We start from the raw sequence: 27,094 nt of genomic DNA on the forward strand, positions 1-27,094 counted from the left end.
CCACCTTCTGCATTGGGTGTGCGCTGCATTTACAACGAAAACGAGCTGCGCTCAATGTATTTATTTATTTATTTATTTATTTATTTATTTATTTATTATTATTATTATTATTATTATTATTATTATTATTATTATTTGAGAATTACGCATTTCAATTTCATAATAGAATTCTATAAAAGCTATATTTAATGTTATATATATATATATATATATATATATATATATATATATATATATATATATATATATATATTGTTAAGCATTACTCATTTGATGGAATTTTGTTTTGAAATTGAATTGTGTAAATCTTAAAAATGTGCTAAAATATTTTTTTATGAAAATAACCTTTGAAACCCTTACAAAAACGAGAAAAAGGTCTGGGTCATGTTTCATAATGTTTCATTATTTAAATGCACAAATAAGCCAACAAATAAGAATGTGATTAACTGTTATAAAAAATAATACATGTGTAAAACGTTATTCCCCATAAAATATGCTTCATTTTCTTTATGCAATATATATATATATATATATATATATATATATATATATATATATATATATATATATATATATATATATATATATATATTATTATTATTATTATTATTATTATTATTATTATTATTATTTTTTCATGGCATGTTCTTAAGATTCAGCCAATCACAGTTTCTGCCCAAAACCATAGATACTATAGTTATTTTTTTTATTAGGTGTACTGTAAAGCCAAAATGAATGCATATCTTCTTGATTTTTATTTTTTATTTTTTGTCATTAAATGTTTTTAATTTTATTTTACTTGTGGCTTTTGAACTATTGCTAATTACAAATCAAAATCTTAGGATAATGCAGTAGACCCCTCCCTCCCAGACCATCTTAACATGTTTTACTCTAATTTGAGTAAACGAACTTCACACCTAACTATAGGATCTCTAAAACAAATGGAATTTGTAATGTAGTAAAGTAAAGTTAAGAAACTATAACTATTTCAGCCATAATGGAAAATGAATTAGATTATTTTACTCCTCTTAATAAATTATTTAGTTTGAATCTTCAAAATTTCTAACCACATACTATATTCACTAAAGTTAGTCACCATAGTGTTACTATTGTAAAAGTATGGTTAACTGTCATAACGGCCTTTCGATTTAGATTGTTAAACTTAAATACTCCTTCAACCGTCTACCACTGGAAGGTTTATCCATCCAAGTGGCTTGAGATTGGGGGTCACCTGTGAAGCATTAGATATCAGAATTTGCCCTGAAAGCTGTGAGATGAGGATGGATTCTTTAACAGCTCCAGCTTTATAAAACGATGTTTTCTTAAATAACAAGAATTAATGCTAAATCAGAGGTGTGAGATTCTGAAAAAAATAAATAAAAATAAAATAAGATTCTGATTTCATGACACACTATTATACAAACTTACATGCAGTACATAAAGACTTGCACACACATTCATACTGTACAACAGTATTCATACAACTAGCACACACACGTCTTACAATGCTGGGCAGTGGATGGTGAAGAATAAGTCATTGTTTGACAGGGCCAGCTGTCAGCTTCACTCTTCCTCATGACAGGCCTTGCCTGGCCACCTGCCTGCCATTCTCCAACTATGGTCACAAACTCTCTCTTCAGACCACCTCAGTTTATTGCCAAAACACATTACTTTATTGCTAATTACCATTTTGTACTGCTCAATAAAAAATGCTCTGATATAATTCTTCAAGAACTCAATAAAGGACCAAATATAATGTTGATATGGAGCATTACAGATATATAACTCTATATCAAACAAACACCATGTAATTTCAGTTCACTCATTTTAAATCACTGACAGAACATATACATGAAGCCTGAAGTGTAGGTGTAGCTTTGCCAGGATCAATTAAAATAATCTGACATTTACTTTAAATTTCTTGGAATATAAATAAATCAATATTGTACCAATTATAAAATATGTGCACCATGGAAGTGCAACAGTGCAAAAATGTACGTAGATCCATCAAACCCTGATGAAATAAAACAGGCAAACCAGATGGCTTGCTGGTCTTAGCTGGTTTAAGCTGGCCAAGATGGCACTGAGCCAACAGACCAGTCTGACCAGTCTGGGAAACCAGCTAAATCCAGCAAACTAGCTTCGGCAGGTGTACGCTGTTTTTTAGGAGGCCATGCAAACAAGCTACACAATTATTAATATATTATATATATATACGTATAAATATATATATATATATATATATATATATATATATATATATATATATATATATATATATATATATAAAATTGTAAAAATCAGAGGGTCATTGTAAGGTTGGTTTTGCTATTGTGTTGCATCAGCACCACAAATCTCTCAGGGCTTTGTGGGTTATTTAAAACAAACTGATCCAAAAAAGACTGGAAAAAACAGTTTAGTGTCAGAGCAGTGACACATCCGATGCCGCTCTGAAGGCTTGAACATGCCACAGACATGTCAGCACAACTACAACATAACTGTCATTCTGTGTCATCCCAACGCCCCACAAAAACACTCGGCAACATGCCATTCTAGCCAGCGGCTCCTACAACCCAGCGGTTGTATTAAGTTTATTTAGGAAGCCGTCTTGACTGGAACCTGTCTTTGTTCATCAAGCCATTGAAGTCAGGAATATGCATGGTATCTGTGTCATTTTCCTTCATTGGCATTCAAGTCAGGCTTATGTTTACACTAGATTCTGTTTACGTCTCTTTGAGTTAGAGTAACTGTATCTGCATTCTCACCCTGTCTTCGATGTTGTCTAACTATTTGGTCGCTCCAGAAACTGAAGCACTATATTTGTGCTCCTGATGACACAGGAGAAGGTCATTGGAGCTTGGGGTCGGATATAAACATTGGGAATTGAGCAGAGAAGCTAGTAGGCTATATTTTTACTCTGCCAATAAAGCCTGGGCTGGGGCTCAGCTTTCCTTAACGTCCAAAGTGGAATCCAGATATGGATGACAAACAAAATTAGGATAGTTGCCGGCATAGTTTCCACAAAAACATTTGAATGCAGTCCCATCCAAGCCCTACCCTGCCTTTTCAAATGGTTGCCATAGGCAAGTAGAAATGATCACAAATGTTTGAATGCAAAAGTTTTTGATTTCAATACATCCATCCGTGGAATGATCATCATTAACTGCTGAGAATGAAAAATATCTTTTGTAACCTGAAATGAGGGGGCTAAATGTCTTTGAAATCTTGATTCCAAATACCAAGGACTAATTTTAGGTCCACAAACTGGAGTGGGAAAAACAGTATTTAAAGGATGCTATTCCTAGATCTGTTCCTGAATATTCATCATGGCATTGACGCAACAATGCAGGTCTGTGAGTGACAATCAAGTGGAATTCAAAAAGACATTAATGGAAGACGCACCTTTTTATGTGGAATAAAAGTATTTTATTGAAATTTTGATCTTGCCCAGAACTGAAAACAATTCACAGGAAGCAGAGGTGATGCACTTCTAGCAGTAATAGGCCTAAAAAACATGGAAATGCCGAAGTGCTTTTTTCAGCATTATGTCTCTTGAAGGATAATGCGGCATATTATGGTGTTTAATGGGTTTGTCAGCTGTTGTTAGGAGGTGTTTCCACCAGCATCCCACATGGACACTCAGCATGATGTGCTCTTAGAAAGTGATGTATCGTTAACGGCTTGTCTGCTCTATTTAAATGACCCATGAGAAGCCAAAGTCACACTGCCACAGTTTAAGGAGGTGATTAATAGTTTTCCGCATGTAGTTGATACTATTGTAGAATGCATGCTAATTTAAGACACATGGCTTTTGGAAATAATGCATCCCTGAAAAATTGAGGTTGAAAGTATGGATAACACTTCTGATCAAAAAGGTGAAAGGAATAATCTGTATATACTTTATTCCTTTAGGAAGTAGCTGAATTGAAGTTAATTTCCTAAGACATACTGAAGCTGGTTTCTTGACATTATAGTTCTGTTTTTAACATTCTATGTTAATGTGCAAACACTGTGATACTTTTTCTATCTTCACTTGGACAATTGCACAGGTCATCCATGCTTTATACTTTTATGTTACCTCTAACTCTTGTGCTTACCTTACAAAAATCGAGAGTTCATGGCAAACTTGCCACAAATTTGCCACTTGTTATTTTAACATGCAGTTGAGCTTATGATTCACCGCAGTTTGCTGCCCTTCACTGTTAGTGGTGAACCTGCAGCAAACCTTTGGCAACAAAGAACAATTTTCCACAAGTTTGCCGCAAAGCTCATGGGTAAATTTGCCATAAACTCGTGATTTTTGTTAAGGTATTGATTTGTGTACAAGTCGATTGTAAATGCCCACAACCCATTTTAATTTTGCAATCGAGACCTATTTCTGAGTGAAACAGGATATTCAATGAGGGGAAAAAATAGAGCAGGACTTGATTATTTCCACTGTTGGATTGTGAAAGGTGGAGGTTACATAATAGAATGGAGTCAGGTCAACATGGTCACAGGGAAATCGGCATGTTGTTTCCGAGAGTTCCAGTACCTTAGGATCGGACACATTATGCCGACTCACCGACAAGTGCCATCTCCTATCAGACATGTTTGCATAGGCTCCAGTGTGTTTACCATCCCTTGTGCTGTGTCCGGAAGCATGTTGCATCAACAGCATGAGAGATTCGGGTTCGGATCCCATGCTGAAACCAGGATATAATTGAGTTTCTATTATCAGTGATGAATGTGATGCAGAGGTTGCATGTTTCCATCTAACATTACATTTTTACTCCATTAATGGTGATGGTTACAGTAGGTTTAGGTTTGGGGTTTGGGTTGGGGAGTACAGTTTATAAAATATGCATTCCTCTTTGCTTTATTACAGCCTGTACAGCTGAAAACAACTTGCTTTTGGTACACCTCAGTGGACATTTTACCCGGAATATGGAGCTCACATGTGCACATACACCCATAACACTTACTGCTTTGGCCACTGGGGGCATTCCAGTAAGCACAGACCGATTTTAGCCAAAGAGAAGTCAACCTACTGTTCTGATTTCACTGTAAGACCAGTCGGGTCAGGTAGTTACAGGGAATGTATTGAAAACGTAAAAGCGATTTGTAATATGAAAAGAAACCTTTACATACTTTCACAGATAAAGCAAGTTATTTAATTTTGAAAAAATTTTGAAAAAAGTATAGGAAGAAATAATTCCTCAAGTCTTATCAAATCTGTACGACATTTTTCATCTTTGGAACACGAGGATGAGGTATGTCACAGCGGTGTAGCTAGACCCTGGCTGAGAGGGCTGAAGCCCCAAATCTTTTGTTAATAGCGAATGTTTTTTTTATTATTTTTTATTTTTTTTATGAGAAAAAAAAAAGGAATGTTAATTATATCAGGGTACAAAAGCAATAAGGCAGGCTTCAATTCTGGCTTCAAATGTAAATTAATTCCAATCAGTGAGCCCAACTTGCATTAACTGACAGTTTGCACTTTGACTTTTACCTGCTGTTCGTGCTCAGGTTCATCAGACAAATCGTTACGAACGCCTCCTGTGGGAGCTTTCTATTTTCTCTCACGGGGTGCAGCTTTTCTGTATCAGAGGCACTGAGGTTTTATTATGCAAGCCTCATTTCTAAATATATAATCTATAAGCCTCATTTCTAATCATCATTTGTTTTTAACAATCCACACACCAAGTAGATTTTAATGCATGCGCCAGTCAACTTGTTCGGTTATTCGGGTTTAGTCGGAAATCGATAGGCGGGAATAAAGTATGTTTATAGCAAAGGAATTTCCTCAAACACAACTCAAAATACAGCACAGTGAGCATAGCTATAAGCTTAAATAGCATAATACATACTGTAGGTCTTAAAATGATAAAATCTCACATTAAAGTAAAACAAAAATGACTGCCTGTATATGTGCTCTGCCCATGCTGGTTCACATTTCCATGTCATGTGTGTGGAATTAAATAGCCTCTTTGGGGTGCCTTGATTTTTAAATGGTTTAAAATCGAATGACAGTGAACTTGTCAAATTATTGTACTTAAGTCTGCACACCAGAGCAAAGGGGGAAAAAACACTCTTTTACCATTAATCAAGCGTTGAAACTTTGCTTTGTAAAAACAACCTGGAATCATGTTTGATAGCCTAACAGTCATGAAAACCAAACGCATGTGTTTTGAGATGCGTTTATACAAATTAAAGTTATTTTTAACATTACTCGGTGATCCCATGGCATTTTATTGCCACGTTAAATAAAATATTATAATAATTACGATTTTGATAATAAAGTCGTAATATTTTGCGAATAAAGTAAAAATTATGAGAATAAATTTGTAGTTTTATGAGATTAAAGTCGTAATAATTTGAGAATAGAGTTGTGGATAAAGTCTTAGCATTGTGAGAATAAAGTAGTATATTTTGTGAATAAAGTAGAAATATAAGAGAAAAAAAGTCTCAATATTAGGCTAAACAGAGCGTCATTATCACAACGATGGAACGGATGCCGAGCCAGCAGCTTCGTTAATGCAAGAGATGGATGTGGAGGACGTAGTTAAATCATAATTTAGGATAGGATTTAGCAATAAAGAAATCCTTGGTCTTTTGGCTTCTCAGCACAGAGTTATTAGTATTTGGACTGCAGTGATTATGTAGGAAATTTAATGTATTCAGGAGAAGGAACCTGACAGATTCAAGCAGTGCCACTCGGCATTGTTATTGGGTTTTCCTCTCTAAACAATACTGTAACTGAGGGGATGTTACCACATACAATATCTTGATATGGACAGCAGTTCCAATAATTTTTCGATTCACCTGAGTGTGAGCCTATATCTCGTGCCTCCCTTGACAGGCGCCCACATGTTGAAAACTCCTGTACTACTGCACACCTCGTTCATGAACAGAAAGCTTGCAAAAACATCCCACAAATTCAGCTCGGTTGCATAGACAAGTTATCGCCCTGGTTAGTGCTGTTGTATGTAAGGACCCAGATGCTCCACTTTGCTGTTGTCAACCATATCACTTTGATGTTACTTTCCTTTCGATTTATTCTCAAAATATTACAACTTTAATCTCATAATGCTTTGACTTTCTTCTTGTTATTTTTTACTTTATTCTCAAAATATTATGATAAATGACAATTGCAAATTTAAATTGTTAAATTACTTTGATTTTATTGTAACGTTAATTTCTGCAGAATGAACAATGAGCCTATAAATTGTAATTCTCTCTTTGATCCTCCGCAATTTAAATTCAAACGTGTTTGATCCGTTTATTGTGCGCCATATGTTTGCTTATATAAAGTTCTGAACTGGTGTCAGTATTGCACTTAATATAATTATTATTTGACAGGTAGGGTGGTCATTTTTTAAGTCATGGAAGGAAGGATTCTTCTTATTTTTATATTATAATATGGCCTGTGGGCTAAGCCCCGGATGACACTGAAGTCTAGCGACACCCCTGGTATGACAGAATAGTGAATGTGACTTTCAGGCTCCAAAAGCACATAAAACCACCAATGAATCTGCGGAATGTTATTCTAGAACATTCTAGAACATTCTAGAACATGCGCTACATGGACAATTTTCACTGTTACACATCGTCTCTGTGTTTATAATAATAATAATAATATGTGTGTATTATTAATACACAAATTAAATAATATGTTTAGTTTGTATAGCGCCTTTTCAAAAGCTCAAGGTCGCTTTACAAGAAAATCACATCATAGATTATTACATAATGTATATGTAAAAAAAAAAAAAATAAACAGCTTGAGGTGGACTTGAAATGCTGTGAAAAAAGTAGGTCTTTAATTTAAGATTTGAAGGTGGCGTTTTGAGAAAGTAAATTGAGAAGTGATGTTGCTGAGGTTGAGTGGAAGTGATTTACAATGTTTTGGTAGAACTGACCATTTTCATAATACAGTTTCACCTACGTAAAGTCACAATTATCCCAAGTTCAAGTGTCCCTGACTACCAGCTTGCACGCCAGAAACACAGGTTTATCATGGGGGATTAGGTAGATCCTCAAACAGACAGATGATATCAGTCTATTTGAGTGGGTCTTAGGTGCAAGGCGAAATGGTGTGCTGCCCTGTCACTGAAAACAGTGCGCCACTTCTCCTCACTGACAAGCAGCAGCACATTGCAAGACAGCTGGCAGAAAGGGAGGAGGAGATGGGGGGCAATTGGCTTCTTGTTGAGAAATGCCCAGAACGTGGCTGCATTAACCATGGAATGTTCACTCTTCGCTCATATTTGGCTCTCAAGCCCTAGAAAGATATTAAGGCCTTCGTTATTGCTTTCAGGAAAGTATGTGACTGGAACAGATGCTTGGATCCTCTGGGTTGGGGTGCTGAATTGGCCCTGCGACAGGTTCAAGTCTCAACAGGGGTGTTTTTCTAGGAGACTTTCATTTTTAAAGCACCTCTGTTATGGCCTCTAAGTATACCTCATCAAATAAGTGCCAATAGAAGCCCTAGAAACTGGGCAAGTGTCTGTTTGTCTGTATGTCCCTTGGCCAGCCTGTCTTAAATCTCCACCTTTGACCAGCCCCAACCAGTAGCTGGCGATATGCACAAAGAAAGTGAACGGGCAAAAAACAAATGAAGAAGAATGTGGAAGTGAAAGTGGAGATTTATAGTAAAAAAGGACTTAAATAATGATCTGTTTCTAACCCACACCTATCATATCGCATCTAGGATGTCATGAGGGTGAGAAAATAATGAGAGAATTTTCATTTTTGGTTAGAACTAAGGTCCCTTTAACTATGGACATGTTCCACCAACATTTGACAACCAGAAAGTGTCCTTATACTTTTTGTCTTCATTTTGAAAAGTAGGCTTTATATCTATTGTTGCATCAATTCGAACCTAGTGATTTTTATTTATTTATTTTATGTGCTCTGGACTTTGGAATACTTGATTTCGATTAGTCAATTGCGACATTCAGTAGTAAAATATTTCTGAAAATCCTTTCCGTATTATTTTTTTTTTTGTGTGTGTATTATATCAGGTCATAAATTAATTTTTGATGTAAAAGAATGAATTACTATAGTTCTGCTTGATGTCACTGAGTGTACATAGTTTTAATAAAGTTTTCCTATGTTGTACTGTGTCTGTATGGCCCTCAGTGGAGGCTTTAAAGTCAGAGAGAAACAGTAGTGGACAGGGCCTTACAATACTATAGTCACTGGGCTCTTTTATCAGGTTATAATCCTTTACAACAAACAGAATGGAAAGCATGTGCGTGTGCAGCTGTCTGTGTCTTAGTGCAAGTGGTGTCATGTTAAGTCACAGGAATGATCCTGGCTCTCTGTGCACCATGACTGCCTCACCCCTCAGAGGCACTCTACTCACTGTTAGTAAATTTCTCTCTCCAAGAGACCGCAAACAAATCGGCCTCACTGTAGGACAGTAAGACAATTAGCCTACCATGTAAAACTGACTCACTCATCTGAAAATGTGACATGGTGACTAGTGTTTTCATAAAGAGAGAGAGACTGTCCAAGTTAAAAATGAGAAGCCAGCATATGTAAAGTAACATGTTTACTCAGTAAAGGCTCACTGGGTTTAAAGGAATTGTTCACACAAAAATGAAAATTCTCACCCTAATGATGTTCCAAGCCCGTATTACTTTCTTTCTTCTGAGGAACACAAAAGGAAATGTTTTAAGGAATACTGAACATAAAAACAATGCAAGTTCTTGCGTGACACTCGTTCCAACATGAACAAGCTTCTCTCATAGTGCTCATGAACGTGCAATGGACGTCAAGATTTTCATTTGAAAAATAACTCAAATTTCAGGTTGTTTCTCAACAAAATCTACTGTATACCTTGGGAAGACTTGGAATATGACGCAGGGTAAGATGGGCTACTTTTGCATCCTTTTTTAAGCTTTAAAGTAAGTCACCATCAACTGCCATTGTATTGAAAAGACGGATTGAGATATTCATTAAAACATCACCTTTTGTGTTCCACATAATAAAGAAAGTCATACGGGTTTTGAATGACACAAAGGTGACAAAATTTTCCTTTTTGGGTGACCCATTCTTTCAGAGGGTAAAGTGTCAAGTTGGAAATTTTCCCCACCCTTTGGACTCTTCATTGATAGAGTTATCACCTTTATGAAATTAATAATGATCACATAAATATGAAAGATTTAAATCACACATTGATATGGCAGTAAAATTATTTATATACCAAACCCCATTTTTATCACTGTGGTTCTCAAAGTGTGGGGGTGTGGAAGACTGCCCCGTTCTCAAATCTTGTTCACTTTCACACACTCAAATTTGCCACGGTGACAATATATGCAAGAACCAATGAAGTTTGTTCTATCTTCTTCTCTTTTGCTGTCTACGTATATGCAGTCAATTACGCTCACTCTGCTGTGCTTATATTAACAAAAACATTCTCAGGTGTGTGCCAGATTCAAATATTCAGATTTTCAGTGAATTAAGACTTAAATTGTGGTACTGTATGTTCCTCACACAACACTATCACATGGCTTCAGAAGACTTGAAATATAGAGCACGAGTGAAATTGACGGCTTTAATTGTGGTTTTATGTGCTTTTGGAGTCTGACAGTCACAATCATGATCAATTCATCCCTCATCCTTGTGTTCCGTGGATAAAAATGTCATACTATTTTGGAACGGCTTCTCTTGAGGGTAAACGATGACAGAATTATCGTTTTATATTAAAGGAATATTCTGGGTTCAATACAAATTAAGCTCCATTGACAACATTTGTGACATAATGTTAATAAAAAAAAACTGACTTGGTTTTTCTTTAAAAAAAAAGCAAAAATCGAGGTTACAGCGAGGCACCTACAAATGAAGTGAATGTGGCCAATGTTTGGAGGGTTTAGAGGCAGAAATGTGAAGCTTATAATCTTATTAAAGCACTAACATTAATTCTTCTGTTAAAACTTGTGTATTATTTGAGCTGTAAAGTTGTTTAAATAGTTGTTTTAGCCATTGTTTTAGGGTCCACAGCGTTATGTCGTCATGGCAAAGAAGTAAAATTAGTTACAACTTTACACAGAAATGGATAGTAAGAGGTTTTATCACACTAAAATCATGTTAAAATGTAAATTGTTCACAACTTGTGAGTATACTTTTGAAACTTTTGATTTTTTTTTTAAGTACGAGACATCGCGTTTTTTTTTTTTTTGTTGTTTGTTTTTTTTTTTTTTGGTAATCAACATTATGCCACAAATGCTGTTGATTGCTTTTAACTTATACTGAACCTGGAATATTCCTAAACACTGCTCCTGCAAGCAGTGTCACTTTTCTATTTATTCTACTTTTTTTTTTTCAATAAGTATATAATTGAAATGGTTTATGTATTTTTATACAGAATGTTTATAGTAGGTCTAGTGACAAAAATGTAATTCTGATTATTTTTCATTGAAGATTGTAACTTTTAATTAGTCTGCACAAATTCCGTTTTCAATGTATTTTTTTAAACTTTTTTCATTACAGAAAGAGTGACATAAAGCTGAAAGACAATGCGGTTATTGTTTTTAAAGCCGTGTTTTAATAAAATATTGTAATTTTTTTTTTTTTTTCATTACAGGTAAGATGTCCATTGCACAAACAGTCCAGGATGAGTCACACACCAATGTTTATTATGTTTACAACAAATCCCTAGCATTCAGTATAAGCAATAGTTACAGTCATTTTAACAAGCACCACTAATAAATTGGTTATATGTTAGATACATTTATATGCTGTGGATAACACACAAAATATTTAAACCTTTCTTAAGCAGACAATATCCCCTTCGAGCAAGCCAACCGTGTTATTTCATAGCAACCTGACCTCTTAACTAAAATGCTGAGAAAGTACTTTCCTCTTCAGGAAGAGATTCTGGGAGGTGTTTTGTGTGTGTTTGTGTGTTTGAATGTGTGTGTTTATGTGCATGTGTGGTTGCTTGGACCTGTCACCCTGCCATCCTCCGTTTCTTCTTACAGTAGGCTCAGGGCAGGTCTGGGGTGAATGACTCTGACACGCTGCTCCCCTGCAGCCTAGAGAGCCACAGAGGCCCTATTGTGCTCCCTGAACCATCAGTGATCATCCATCAAATTTTAACCTGACAGCCAACTGCACAGCCTCCTAATCCTGCCAGGGATGGAGGCTTGGGTTACCATGACGAGAGCACTATGGAGCTTCCCATTTCGGACCTATACTGGACAAGAGGGCACCTTTAAGTTCTGAAACAGGTCTACTGCATTACATTTGTAAACGACAGATCAAAAACTCTGAACTGATCTGAAAGGATCACAGAATTTGGGATACAGCCACCAATAACATTGTAGAAGTGGTGAGCATCCTTGGCACTCTGGGGAAAATATCGGTGAAAAACCCCTTTACTGTGTACTACATGATCTACATGAATAGCTGTGGTGGTGTCAGTAACGATAAATAAGCCAGTGGATTCAATAAGGGACATAGCGGAAGCTCTTCCGAATTAGCATGTGAGCTATGAGCCCAGACAAGTCCGTTAGGGATTTCCAGCCTCCGGAGGGCCTGACTCACAGTTTGGGGTCAGGGACGATGAAGGTCTACCTTTTTGAAGAATGACAGACATTACAGGCTCTATTTTCGTGATTGCGCTTGGCGCAGCGCTAAGCATGATGACATACGCTAAGTCTTATTGAAATTTCTTGTCAGCGCAAAGTGCAAGTGGTTGTAGGTTGTAGTGTTTGTGCTATCTGCGGGTGTATGTGCGCAAACTGTGGGTGTATTGCATGTTAATGGAGATGCACAAAGCGCAATTTGCTATTTTCGTAAGACATTTGAGAAAAACATCTAATCTCAGCACCAAGTCTAAAATCAGTTTGTGCATTTGTAGCTTGGGGATTCCAACAGAAGATGAAATCAAAGAGCTATCGATCACTTTTAATGCTAGCCATGATTTGTGTGTCAGTAGATAAATACGATTAATAATAATAAGTTAAGTTTGTATAGTGCCTTTCCAAAGCACAACAATGCTGTACAGAAATTAAACACAAAACATTCAAGAGAGAAATAACAAATCTACATTACAAAACAATGAACAATGGGAGAGGAGCAAAGCATATTTCAAGCAGGTGAGACACGGATGTGCCAACGTCCCATAGAGGCCAAAAGAGAACATACAACACATACATCGTGGTCTGGAGCAGCGCAGGCGGCAAATGTTAAAATGGGAAAGGAGGAGCCAGGAACCGAACAAACCATCAAAGTAATATTTAATGAAAACTTAAACAAAAAGACACAAACATAAACACACACACGGCAGCTGTGTATGGCTCTCTCTCTCCCGAACTGCCGCATCCAGCTCGTCTTCATTCCTCTCCTTGGCTGATTAGCCCGATTGTGGCCTGGGCATGTGCACTCATGGCCCGGCCCCACCCTCCTCCTCATCACAAGCCCATTTACAGCACACTACCAAATTCTCATGAATGGGCTGTCTTCATTTATATTGACATTGCTTGACAGGAAATGAAATACTGTATATAATAGGACGCAAAGTGCAATAATCGGAGAAGAACCTGAACTCTAGAATTAAATTAAATAAATGCACTTGACCCAGCCCATTTGCACTTTGTGCGCACAATTTCACCAACCCGTTTGTGCCTAGACTTGCATAAAAATATCAAAACTTCATTGTCATGCCTACTGACTTTGCGCATATGACGTATCGAAAAGCACTGCGCTTAAGGCATAGTGCTCTTGAAATAGGACCCTATGTCTCAATTTTGAACAATATATCAATTTCTTCCATTTCAAACCAAACAAACTTACTTTTTGTGAAAAGTTTTGCTTGAGAAAGTAAGTTAAGTTTATGCTATATTTTTTTAAAAAGCCACTTTGTTTGACAATTTGTTATCTAATGTAATGCAAAGACATTCATACATTTTTAAGTGTGGCTTAAGTGCACAAATACTTTTTGGGGCCACTGTATAGAATAGGTATCACCACAAGACAACATTTATGGGACATCCAGTTAATTGGACAAAGATTGAGTAGATGATCCAGAAAAAGATTGGCATAGTGTTCAAGCAGAACTTTTAGAGTATGTGGCACTGAAAAGCAAAACAAATGGCATGAGCACCATGAAAATGAACTATTTTATTTATTGCATTGTCTCTGAAACTACCATCCAGTGTGAGTCAAAGCAGTTTAGGAGATCCTAGCTATTTACAGTTTTCATTTTTATCTTGACGACAAAGAGCTCTTTTACAATTACACACCCTCAGTAATGAAACATTCTGGCTCAGCTAGAAATAATGAATTGGTATTAATACATAAAAGTGATAACACATTTACTAAACAGAGCTGGTTTGCCTTAGGATAATACTGTCTGATAACAAGAATTTAGATCAGTTAATTAAGGAGCTGCAGTGGATCTTTCATATCTGCTGTAGTCTGTTTGATTTCCATAGCAAACAGATCATGTTCCTGGACTTTCAACAGCGGCCTGACGCAGGTCTTGAAGCAAACTGGTCCCAAATCCCCAGAAGATTGGGGAATGAAAAGAGATGTAAAGTTTAGATGTGTGGCAACAGCTAAATGCTGGGTCAGGTTTCTCAGAGCCCTGGCTATATTTAACCTACTGATCTAACACCAGGCAGAGCATTTAAATGCCACCACTGCAGTTGGTGCGGAGCAGTTGTCGTCCACAGATCTTCTTCGGCACGAGCTCAGTTCAGGGGAAGGGATTCGCGTACAGTGCACACATACACCCACACAAGCTCACAAGGACTGGATACGTATTCAGAGAAGACAGCACAGAGCCAGTGGACTCTACATCAATTCCAGCTGAAAGACATGGAGCTTTTTGAGACCAACCCATACTTCTTTGCAGACCAGCGGATTTATGAAAGCGGCGATAACTTCTTCCCCTCCAGGCTGACCGGAGGCTTTGACCAAGCAGGATATCAGGACAGAAGCTCAATGATGGGGTTGTGTGGGGATGGAAGGCTGCTGTCAGCAGGCGTGGGACTGGAGGACAAACCGCCCCCATCTTCCAGCTTGGGTCTGTCCCTGTCTCCTCACCAGGAGCAGCAGCACTGTCCGGGACAGTGCCTTCCCTGGGCCTGCAAGGTGTGTAAGCGCAAATCGGTGACCATGGATCGTCGGAAAGCCGCCACTTTGAGGGAGAAGCGGAGGCTGAAAAAGGTGAACGAGGCCTTTGAGGCTCTCAAGAGAAGCACACTGATGAATCCCAACCAGAGGCTGCCTAAAGTGGAAATCCTGCGCAGTGCCATCCAGTACATTGAGAGACTGCAGGCTCTATTGAGCTCTCTAAACCAGCAGGAACATGAGCAGAGCAGCCTGCATTACAGAGCTGCAGCTCCACAGAGGGTAGGTGAAGCTTGGGAGATGTTCAGAGCAACATGTGGTGGTTGAATGACAGATACACAGTAAATCAGGACTATTTAATGTACTCTTATGCACCTTTTAAAAAGCAAATATGCCAAGGATATTGAGAAAGTTCTTCACATTAATTAAGTGGTGATATATTGACATCACATAGTTTTATGGGGAAGTATAAAGGTAACTGTTTAAGTGTGCATTAATTTCTAAAAGCATGAGATCATTTATTAATAAGATCATTTCACACACTTGTAGTTAGATTGTGCTTGTTAAAAACAGCAAAATGTATTTGTTTCCAAATGTTGGTTTATTTCCCGTTATATACATTTTAATTGCATATACAACTTTTAATATGGGCATTTTAACCAAATGCCAATGAGCAATGAACATTGGCAAATAATAGCTTGCAGAGTGCACTGCTTGATCCACGGATTGCTTATAATTTTGTGGTTTGGAGGGTGTTGGAGGTCCAGTGTTTGGGTGGGGCAGCTGGTAATGTGACTGACAGAAGTGTGTGTGTTTGTGTGTAACAGGTGTCGTCCTCCAGCGAGCAGGGCTCTGGCAGCACCTGCTGTAGTAGTCCAGAGTGGAGCAGCACGTCGGAGCACTGCGCCCCAGCCTACAGCTCCACCCACGAGGGTATGATCACCACACCTATACTAACTAGCCTGACAAATAAAGGCTTATGCAAATAGAAATGTAGATTATACGCTACATAAAAATAATAAATAAAAAAATAAATAAAAATACAGCTAAAAATTTCGAAGTTCACTCTGCAACTCGACTTTATGTTGAGGGGAATTTTTCCTTTAAACCATATAGTGAAGTGCTGTCATTGTACTAAGCTAATTAGTATTAAGCTAATCATTAAGAGAGCTACTGAATCCTTGTAGGGGCATTTAGATTTTTAGAGTGGGCAATATGTTCTCTCTTGAAAACCTAGAGTGCAAAAAGGGTCCCCCTTGGTCGTTTCGCTGTCCGACTAGGGGGGGCACAAGGAAAATGCCCCTTATAGACTTGCCTGACAAACATGTGACAATGTTGTAATTTCTTCAGATCTCCTGAACGACGACTCCTCGGAGCAGACCAACCTGAGGTCTCTGACGTCTATTGTGGACAGCATTACAGGAACAGACACCACAGCAATCCCTTATTCAGTGGACATTTGCAAATAAATGAGGAGGGTGACCCCATCATGATGCTCAGACCACCTTTCATTGATCATAACAGCACTATCTATAGCACCCGAGGTGAATGAAGAACCTTACAAAAGTCATAAAACCCTTGGGGGCGTTATTTCCAGACAAATCTAGAGGTCCATATGAGTATATTTCCAAGTGTTTCTTATCTCTGTGGGAATAAGAAATAATATAAGCCTAATTCCTGCTGAAATTTAAGACAGGCAGGTGGATATTTTGATAGTTTGTCCTTTCTTTTTTATTCCTGTGCTTTCATTCTATCTGTGTGTGCTTTATGCTTACCAACAAAAAATGTATTTGTGGGTCCAATGTTTTAATCCATGGTTTTGACCAAGTTCTGCTTAATTTAAACTAGTTTCGAATGCCAGTCATGTAAATATGTTCCTATTTTCTACAGAGTGGTTTTGTTATTTTGTTATATTATTTACTATTTTTGTGTTTGGAATTATTTATTTGGACTTTTATAATAAAGATTGTTGTGTATTTGTAGATATTCATTTCAAATCCCATTTTTAACCTCTCAAAAACTTGAATAAAAATAAAGAAATAAATAATCTATCATGAAAAGTTAAAAAAGCAACAACAATCATCATCCAAATATAAAACACTAAAACTGTCCAACAAATCCATGAAATGATTTAGAATACGTATTATATACTCATATATAATATTTTCTGTGACAGCTTTTTACATTTAAAGTGCAAAAATTTCACATTAAAAGAAAGAAAAAGAGAACCCTCACTTTAATGGACTTAAACCACATGCTGTATGTGGAATCTGGAGGAACTACTCTATACAGAATTATATACTCATTATATCAATTACTTACAAAATTCAACCTTGCATTCAGACCTCAAACAGAGAGAGTGTGCGATGCACCTGTTTTACAGTACACATTACTGTCAAGAGCTACGGAAACAAATTGCCGTAAAAATGACCATCACAAGAGAACATTACAAAGCAAGAGGCTTCAGTTAATCCACTCAAACTTATATGGGATATGATAAGGGATAGTTCACCTAAAAATGAAAATTCTCTCATAATTTACTCACCCTCATGCCACCCCAGATGTGCATGACTTTCTTTCATCAGTAGAACACAAATGAAGGTTTTTAGAAGAATATCTCAGCTCTGTAGGTCCATACAATGCAAGTGAATAGGTGCCAACATTTTGAAGCTCCAAAATACACATTAAATCAGCATAAAAGTAATCTATAAGACTCCAGTGATTAAATCGATATCTTCTTAAGTGATATGATAGGTGTGGTTGAGAAACAGTTCAATAATTAAGTAATTTTTTTAACATAAATTCTCCTCCCTGCCCAGTAGGGGGCGATATGCACAAAATATTCAAATCACCAAAAACAGCAGAAGAAGGACTTAAATATTGAACTGCATTTTGGAGCTTCAAAATTTTGGCACCCATTCACTTGCATTGTGAGGATCTACAAAGCTGAAATATTCTTCTAATTTTTGTTTGTTTGTGTTCAGCAGAAGAAAGTCACACACCTAGGATGGTATGAGGGTGAGTAAATGATGAGAGAATTAAAATTTTGGGGTAAACTATCCTTTTAACTGATGGCTGTTGCATCAGAGAAACTCTTGTCATTGTACGAACACTGGTCCTCGTCAAGGGATCAAATACTGCAGATAAGCATCAGCGCGTGTGCTGAACATTTTCATAAAAGAGGCATTAAAAGTTAGTGACATACAAAAAAGTAAAGCAAAAACAACAAAACTGGCTGCGCGAGGCTAGGCACTATTGGCAGATAGAGTCTTAAAAAGAGCAGCACACAACAGGGTTTCAAGTGTTTAAGTGATATTATTTATATCTTTAGGTCTGTGGTAATGATGAGAGAGAGAGGCAATAGATGCTACAGTGATTGTCGGTTTAGTGGCAGGCAAGCTCCACCAGATGCTCTATGCCAACGGTGTCCCACACAGCACAAACAAGCGGACTTACTGCGGTAGCAAACCATGCAGCTTTTAAGATTGCATTCTTTAGAATTCAGCCAAAAGGTCAAACTATGATGTTTAGATCCTCTGTTGGTCAAACATCTTTTTTGGCTTTGTGAAATCGCAGGGTCAACATTCACCAAACTTGAACTTTGGAGCACAAAGAAAAATGGAATTTGTGTGATCTCGCATTTCAGATTCATATGAACGGAACGCAAGGGAGTTTTACAAACGGCATGTTTGAACCCTTTAAGGGCACTGAAGGAAGGGGGCATCACTCAAAGGATCGTTCCTAATGGAAGGGCCTTCCACAAGATGGAAGTGATAGTTTAGTGATAGGTACATTCATACAGTAATGCTATGCCAAAGTCTTTCTAGCAAGTCAATCCACTGGCGGCCTTCTTTGGGGCGCTTCCAGGATTTCCAGTCATGGCAGTGTAGCTTCTATCTACTTGAATGGGGAAAGACCAAAATCTCAAAAATGGATGGTCAACATTACAATCAAAGAACATATTTCAAATCAGCAATAAAATCTGACAACGCTGGTATCATAAATTGTGCTTCTTTACCTCAGATTACACAAAAAAACTAAATTTTCTAAAGGGCATGCATGTTCTCGAGATGACTGAAAGGTGATGTCTGTATCTAAAAGGTGTTTGGCTCTTTTACCTGTAAGGCAGGACTTCCTTTCTAATCCTTTGACCGTTGGACGCTAGAGCTTCTTAGTTGGGCATTCCAATTTCTCCCATTCATTTTAACAGAAGTGGCACATCTCTGCTAAATAGTCTCTGGCTATGCTCCCTTCAGAGTGCCAACATTAAGAGCTCTGTCCACTGGAGTAAGTAGGGCATTGGGATGATCATTTTCGATGGGAATTCGCCCTAGTGTGAGCGCAACTACAAATTTGACATAATCATTATTTTATTAGAATATGATTAATTTGAAAAGGATGATAACCTGGGCATATTTAATTTGTTTAATGTATAAAAGGAAAAAAACAGTCACTTATAATAATAATTTTTTAATAGAGAGCACTTTTGAAAGTAAGAACATGATTTGTCAGCATTGTGTAACACTTAAAATACACATACATACATTTACACATACAGTACAGTAGCTGCCACAATAGCACGATACATCCTATGAATTATACAGAAAATATTGTATTAAAAAAATTAAAAAATGCCCAACAGACTGACGCACCCTCATAATGTGTTTGTTCTTTTGATCTAAGGTAGGTTAATGAAGAATCATTTGCTCCCAAAGAGATCTTGAAGTGCATGTGACAGCACCAAGACGGTCAAATCAAAACAGGCCCCAAGATATTTTGCAGGTCGCACATGCTGGAAATCTTCTTTTCTCTCTTGATGCTAAGTGAACTGAAGTCTATTGCTTTCCCAGATGTCTTAGCATCTTGGCTTTATACAAGACTGTCTAACTTTGAGAGCACAAAATGTTGGAATAGTGGTCATTTCAACTCACAGCTAAAGTCCTTGAAGTGTGTGGACTTGAGCTCTACATGTGGATAAGCACTGCTGATGTGAACACATACACACCATTCTCCAGTCACCACTGGTGCTTAAGACACCGACTACAAGTGTAACACCTTTATACCAGACAGAGCTGTCTAACTGACAGAAAACAGTCACAACTGAGATTTAAAAATTCATATAATAATGATATATTCATCTCCATATACAAGTCTGATATATATTTCCATAAAAAACATAATGGCATAATTTTCTCTTTTTAATATATACAGATAAAGACGCTGTTGATTAATATTTTGCATAACTAAAGGGGAAAAGCCTTATACAGTATAATGCCAACAACACACCCAAAGGAACAGACTAGCACTGACAGACTACAGGGCCAAGAACACCAGTTAAGTATGACCACCACAAAGACTATATAACTGGGATTACTGGGAAATGGTAAATCAGAGTTCATAATTCATCTTTCTGTCCCCCTCTATTGCACGGTGTCCAAGAAAGCTCAGGTGTCTATTAGGAAAGGGGAGGGGCGGAGGTGACCCCTCACTTGTCCTTTCAAGGTGTCCCCAGAATTTGGCATATCATTCTCGAAAGGCCACAAGCGTGTGTCCGTACAGGTAGTGGGAATGCACTGGCAGGGAAATGGAGGAATACAATTAGTAAAATAATGTTTTTTGTTATTATTTGTTTTAACATTTTAGATGACATAATTATCCCATAATTTTAACAACAATAATCTCACAGCCTTAATATCTACTTAATAAAACACATAAAGAGAGAACAGTCGACAATTTCAATTTAATTATTTGCTTCTTCAGTATTCCAGTTATAGCATTAATGTAAATGTAGCTCAATAAAAGTTAAGCTTAATCGACAACATTTGTGGCATAATGCTGTTTACCACAAAATTAATTTCTGACTCATCCCTCCTTTACTTTAAAAAAAGCAAAAATCTATAAAAAAGAGAGAGTCTTTTTCTACCATTCCCTCAGTGAAATCTGTTGGTGGTGAAATATTTACCTCAGCCAATGATATTAAAAATGCTTTTAAAGAACTCTATCTTGATCTCTATAATTCCACATCTTCGTCTACTGATGAAGATATTAGAAACTTTGTGGAACCATTAGAACTTCCTAAACTGACGGCTGAGCAAAAAAATTCCCTTGATTCTGAGATAAACTTCGAGGAGCTTGGTGAGGTAATTAAAGCCTTGCCTACAGGCAAGGCTCCGGGGCCAGATGGCTTTGTCGCTGAGGTTTTTAGATCTTATGCTACAGAATTGGCTCCACTTTTGCTAGAAGTTTATACGGAATCATTAAAGAATGGGAAAGCTCCCACCAACCATGATGCAAGCCCAGATCAGTCTGATTCTTAAAAAGGACAAAAATCCAAGGGAGTGTAAGAGTTACCGTCCAATTTCCCTGATCCAGCTAGACGTTAAAATATTGTCCAAAATTTTGACTAACCAATTAAGTAAAGTTATAACATCTCTTATACATATAGATCAGGTGGAGTTTACTCGGGGCCACAGCTCTTCTGATCACATTAGGCGTTTCATCAATATCATTTGGTCAGTGCTGAATGATCAGACTCTGGTCGCTGCCATCTCACTTCAGAATTTTATGTGTGATGTATTGGACACTCAAATTTCATTTTGCCCCAGACTCTGTATTTTAGGTGATGGGGTGGTCATCAATATAGGGGATTAACACATCAAAAATTGGTTCCTAACCAGTGTTATGATTGGCAGACAACTTGTTTTAAGGGGATGAAAGTCAGCTGGAGCAGCCTCATTTCAAGAATGGTGCATGGAGATGGGGAGGGTGGTGGCTTTCGAGGAAGCGTCATGTAGAAGGCAGGGGAATTGGGATTTCTTTTGATGGGAAAGGGGGCAGCTATTTGGCGTTTTTGGAGGGCTCTTGGGGAGGGGCAGTGGAGGGCGAAGTTTAGTATTAAATGTGTGATTATTATATACATATATTTTGTGTGTATGTGTGTGTGTGTGTGTGTGTGTGTGTGTGTCTATAATCATGTGTGACCACAGGGATGATGTTGAGGGTCAGGGTGGGGTTGGGGGGATTGGGAGGGGGACGGCTAATAGTGGGGGTTAAAGGCTGATTCTGTGAATATTTGTTTTGCTTTTCTTTGTTATCTATATGCATCAATAAAAATAAAAAAAAATATTGAATTAAAAAAAAAACTAAAATCTGAGTTACATTGAAGCACTTACAATGGAAGTGACAGGGCCACTCCGTAAACGTTAAAATACTCAACTGTTTTAAAAGTATAGTCATAAGACGTAATCAATAAGTAATCAATAAAAGTAGTAACATGATTTTAGTGTCAAAAAAATCGCTTACTAACCTTTTCTGTGTAAAGTTATATCCAATTTTACAACTTTGTTGCCATGACGACATAACGGCATAACGGCCATTAAACCCAAAATTTAAACAACTTTACAGCTCAAAAAATACATAAGCTTTAACAAAAGAATTCATGTAAGTGCTTTTATAAAAAACATATAAAAAGGTTCACATTTCTGCCTTTTAACTTCTAAAGAAAAGGAGGTACGAGTCGAATTGTATTTTTGTGTTAGTAAAAAATTATGCCACAAATGCTGTCGATTGAACTTAACTTGTACTGAACCTGGAATATTAATTTAAGCAGAAAGCTTTTATGATCAAAAAACCTGAAACACTAAAAGCGACAGTCTTTTTTAGACTATTTACACTGAAAGCACTGAAGTGGTCCAGCACGAGTACAAGGCCACTCATGGGCTGACAAATAGTTAATGTTGTTTGACTTCATGTTTACTGATGTGTGTAAAGGAGTGTAAATATACTTAAAATTAGACTTTCGTCAAAATAAATGCAATAAGCAATCCAAAAGTAATCAGATTAGATTACCTAAAAGTGCAATTTAAAAGATTACATTATTGATTACAATTTTATTTCAGTAGCAGATTACATTTCAGAATTAATCTACCCAACATTGCCCAATGGACTTTGAATGGGCCAATATAGAATAGCAAAAACATTACGCATAATTTTAGTTCAGTCATGGCAACTCTCAGAAAGATTTAGCATGTTAATGTGGGTATGACATATTGACAGGATATTGGTCTTGGCAGACTAGATCTGCTACGCTGCTGCTGCTGCTGCTGCAGAGCAAGTACGGAGACTTGCTGCTGCTAGAACATACATACACATATGTAGTTAAGCATGTGGACATGCTGCTGCTGCACAGTTAGAAAAACACAAAACATGCTGCATCAAGCATGTATGACATGCTGCTGCACAATTAGACATAAATACAATCCCCAAGTAGCGGATCTAGACAGGCGTAGCTGGGGAGGAGAAGGGTTTCAGAGAAAATGTTTGCAGCGCACTGCAGTAAAATCGGCTTACATACAAACTGAGCAGATTTACATGTTAGGCAAAGAGAGAGTACACAAGTTGATTGGCTACCTAATTACACATCAAATGACCTATCAGCTTACATTATGTGACCAATTGGTGAGTGTGCTGACTGGCTAACAGAAAACTTGTTCCAAGAACCTATCAGCTTGCGCCATTCAGAGTTTCATGCCTGAACTTGGTCATTTAATAAAATTAAATCAATTTATTTCAGAGGGAAAACCCAAATAAAGTGGGGGGGAGTAGCTGTGTAGACAGATTTGTTGATTATGATGTCAATAGTTTTGTTGCATCCAGTATAGACACAGTGTAACTAAACCTCTAGCTCACTCTTCTTTAGTTGAGAGGCTACAGTGAAGATCTTACCTGTTTGTGTGAGCGCAGTGATTAGTAAAAGCAATTTAGCAGGAGTAAGTCCTTACAGCTGAGGGGTCTAGTCTCTGCGAGGCCGGAGGACCGGCTGCTGAACCACAGAGACAAAGAGGGGAAAAACATGCAGTGAGTTCGGGGACGCGAACTGTCAATGCATGGTTAGGCTTGGTGTTTGTCTCTTTGTTTCATCAATTCTAACAGTGCTGTTAACATTAGCTATGTAAGACACAGTCATGCTTTCACAGTTAATAAGCATACATATTATGCAAATGCAGCAAGTAGTGTTGACAAGGGTTTTCAAACTTTCTGATGCCAAAGACCCCGAAATATGATGATCACATTGCAAAGGAACACCCTTTTAAAAATATAAAGGCACCAATATATTTTTGTGTATAAAGAGCCCTTTATAATGTGTGAGAAAAATAGGCGGTCTAAGCATGATTTTATAAAGACAACATGTTGTTTTCAGACTCACATAATTGCCTTGCATACTGTCCCTGTACTAAAACAAAATAAATAATTGAAATACTCTCTTAAAAATATTTACTTTGCACTACATTTACAGTTTAGTCTTTTTTCTGCCCACTATTAATGGTAGATGAGTAAATCTGTAAATCTGTAAAACATAAATGTAGATTTGTTTTTATGTCTTACTGTTAAAAAATAACTAAAGCTGTCAATAGAATAAAACATTGCAATTAATCTCATGATTTCCATCTTAGACTGAAAGCAATGTAAAACAGAAATAATGTCAAATTTGATAAATGTTAATGTTTTCCCAACTTTTTTCCACAATAAAAGTTTTTCCAAAATAATAATAATAATAATAATAATAATTTTCAGCCGAGCCCAGTTTGAAAACCCCTGTTGCAAGATACCTTGTTAAAGAGTTAACTAAAGGCACTCGTTGTTAGTACTGTACTGCAACCATTGCAACATGCTAATGGCAATGCTGAACTCATTTCACCCCTATAAAACAGCCAACCCCCCTTTCTACCTTCTGGTTGCAGCTGTTTCTTAGGCACAGCAACCATGGATGAGGGAATGGACATGGTGTTGAGGCGGAAGCCAGCGGGAAGAGTCTCTATGGACCCTGGCATCATACCCAGACCCTGGCCGTCTCTTGGCCTGAAGCGCTTACGCCACGATGGAGACCTTCGGAATGACTTATCATCACACTGTTGAAAAGGATAAAAAGGTTCAGATATTTTTCAAAACAATCATGTTTGATAATGCTTTGTATTTTTACATTGTTTTATTATATATTATATTTGTATCTCCTTGCTTTACAGAAAAATCTGTTACACAGATGTAAAATAAATAAAGAAATACAGTAATTGCCATTATATCTATGTTTCATTAAAAAGCTGTATATATTTAAATCTCAAGCCATTTTCTGTCTTACTATAGATGTTTGTACAGTAAAAATATAATTGTTTAAAATTATTAAATTAAATAATTGGTACCTGACATAAAAATGAAAAAATTACATGAAATTTAGCTGAAATTCAAACTAGAATTTAAAACTTCACCAACCTCTTCCAGGCGCCGGTCCGTTCCCAATGCCAAGAGATTACTGAACTCCCTCTCCAGAATCTGCCTAGCCTAAGATAGAGATACATCAGAGATTCAAGTCTTTGGAACAGCCCTCAGTATGCTGGACAACAATATCAACTGAGAGAGGCAGAGTGAGTTTGATACTAGAACATCAAATGTTCTGTCCTAGAAAGGCAGCCTGGTACGGTATCAGTTAAAACATCTGTGTGAACCTCACCTGGGTGTTCTGCATTGGGATCTGTAGAATGAGGGCCAAGCTGCTGAAGTCGAAGGTCTCGTCTAGGGCAATAAGAGCTCCATGCACCCCACTCTCCAGCAGATTATTACTGTACTCCTTCAAACCGATGTTCTGTATCCATTGCATAACATGATCATTGGTCCACACCAGGGTATCTGGGAGTGCGAAATGGCACAATGATTTGATATTTTCTTCTAAAGACACTTTCTTCAAAATGGCTCATTGTTTTTACATGAAGATGCCTCAAAATACTTACATTATACTCTGTGCAGGTAAACATCAATTAAGCAAATCTTTCAAGGGCCTGTGTATAAACTGTACTATTTAGAAATATCTGTGTTTAGGTAACAGTATATGTGCAGTATGATCATTTTGCACAGCTGGCTGGCCTCCTTTTTCTTTGTACAATTCTGTGTGTAATGTGCTTAAGCGTGTGTATGTCTTAAGCAGTTGGTGCGTGTGTCTTTAGCAAAGAAGATGAACGATTTTAAAAAGCTGTGACAGCTGTGTCAAGTTCATGTGTTATGACAAAGTTCAGCCGGGCGCCGTCCCTTTAAATGGATTTGACACTAAAAAGCTCAGCTGTTGACCTCACACATTCCTGTCCTCAAAATGTTGTTAACAGGTATGGCCACTAGATGGCGATATTTCCTTGTAGTAATGTATCCAGAGTGCAACAATAATTTGCTTCAAGTCAGATCTGTAATGATAGTGTTTCTGCTGAGTTACCTTTGATGTCATGTTGGAAATCTTCTCTTCGTCGCTCTAACTCTTTCCTATCGTAGTTCAGCCTCTTCAAGCACATGATGCCATAGTGCAAACTAGCCCTGTAAAACAAAATAAAAAAAACAAATAAAATAATGAAAAAAAAAAAAAAAAAAAACAAACAAACACCAAACGAAACAAAAACAAAAAGCAAAATAAAACAAATCAAAACATAAAAACAAAACAAAGCAAAGCAAAACCAAACAATAGGAAACAAAATGAAACAAAACATAAAACATAGCAAAAACCAAGCAAAACATAAAAACAAAGAAAAAAAAAAAGAAAAAAAATTAACAAAATAAAACAAGTGAAGATAAACAAAAAACAAAGCAAAGCAAAACAACAGCAACAACAAAAAAATAAATAAAAAAAATAAAACAACATAAAACAAAACGGTGTGAAGAGTATTACTCTTTAGTACGTGAACGTAAAGCTAACTATTATTTGGTAAGTTCAAAATTAGCAACAATGGATATTGTGTACCTATGGAAGCTGTCCACCATCTTAAGGTGTGTCCGCAGGTCTTTCTTAGTCAGGTGGTCCAGCATACGAGCGTCCACCAGGCACTCCATGAAGTAGCTGCGGTACTGAGGCAGGCCGAGACTGGGAAGCCACTCGTTCCCAATCCACTCATGGTTCATGTCACCATATGCTAGAGTCTGAGAAAGAGAATACACATTATATGCTATTAACTGGGTCATAAGTGGGTTTAATTAATTGTAAGTCATTGATGTAGAGACA

At 37.1% G+C, this 27,094-nt stretch overlaps 3 protein-coding genes across 9 annotated transcripts in view; 2 read left to right on the plus strand and 1 right to left on the minus strand.

The window, feature by feature from the left end:
• The window catches only part of LOC127427968 (uncharacterized), a 75,243-nt gene that overhangs the window by 38,041 nt on the left and 10,108 nt on the right, over positions 1 to 27,094 (plus strand). The gene's annotated exons all lie outside the window — the stretch shown is intronic.
• LOC127427967 (myogenin-like) lies at positions 14,650 to 17,010 on the plus strand. The gene is made up of 3 exons (XM_051675972.1): positions 14,650 to 15,345; positions 15,891 to 15,996; positions 16,414 to 17,010. The coding sequence occupies exons 1-3, from the start codon at positions 14,809 to 14,811 to the stop codon at positions 16,530 to 16,532; spliced, it is 762 nt and encodes a 253-aa protein (XP_051531932.1). The 5' UTR covers positions 14,650 to 14,808; the 3' UTR covers positions 16,533 to 17,010.
• Positions 19,524 to 27,094, minus strand: part of LOC127427965 (liprin-alpha-2-like) — a 155,944-nt gene continuing 148,373 nt past the window's right edge. For 4 of the 7 annotated variants that reach the window (XM_051675962.1, XM_051675965.1, XM_051675966.1 and 1 more), the window contains 7 exons: positions 26,837 to 27,012; positions 26,318 to 26,415; positions 25,568 to 25,743; positions 25,330 to 25,398; positions 24,791 to 24,971; positions 23,788 to 23,884; positions 19,524 to 20,636 (listed from right to left, as the gene is read on the minus strand). In XM_051675962.1, coding sequence (XP_051531922.1) covers positions 23,823 to 23,884; positions 24,791 to 24,971; positions 25,330 to 25,398; positions 25,568 to 25,743; positions 26,318 to 26,415; positions 26,837 to 27,012 — 762 coding nt within the window. In that variant the 3' untranslated portion in view covers positions 19,524 to 20,636; positions 23,788 to 23,822. The remainder of the gene's footprint in view (positions 20,637 to 23,787; positions 23,885 to 24,790; positions 24,972 to 25,329; positions 25,399 to 25,567; positions 25,744 to 26,317; positions 26,416 to 26,836; positions 27,013 to 27,094) is intronic. The other 3 variants (XM_051675967.1, XM_051675961.1, XM_051675964.1) reach the window with 2 other exon arrangements.

Source organism: Myxocyprinus asiaticus, chromosome 37, assembly GCF_019703515.2.
Source record: "Myxocyprinus asiaticus isolate MX2 ecotype Aquarium Trade chromosome 37, UBuf_Myxa_2, whole genome shotgun sequence".
NCBI lineage: Eukaryota > Metazoa > Chordata > Actinopteri > Cypriniformes > Catostomidae > Myxocyprinus > Myxocyprinus asiaticus.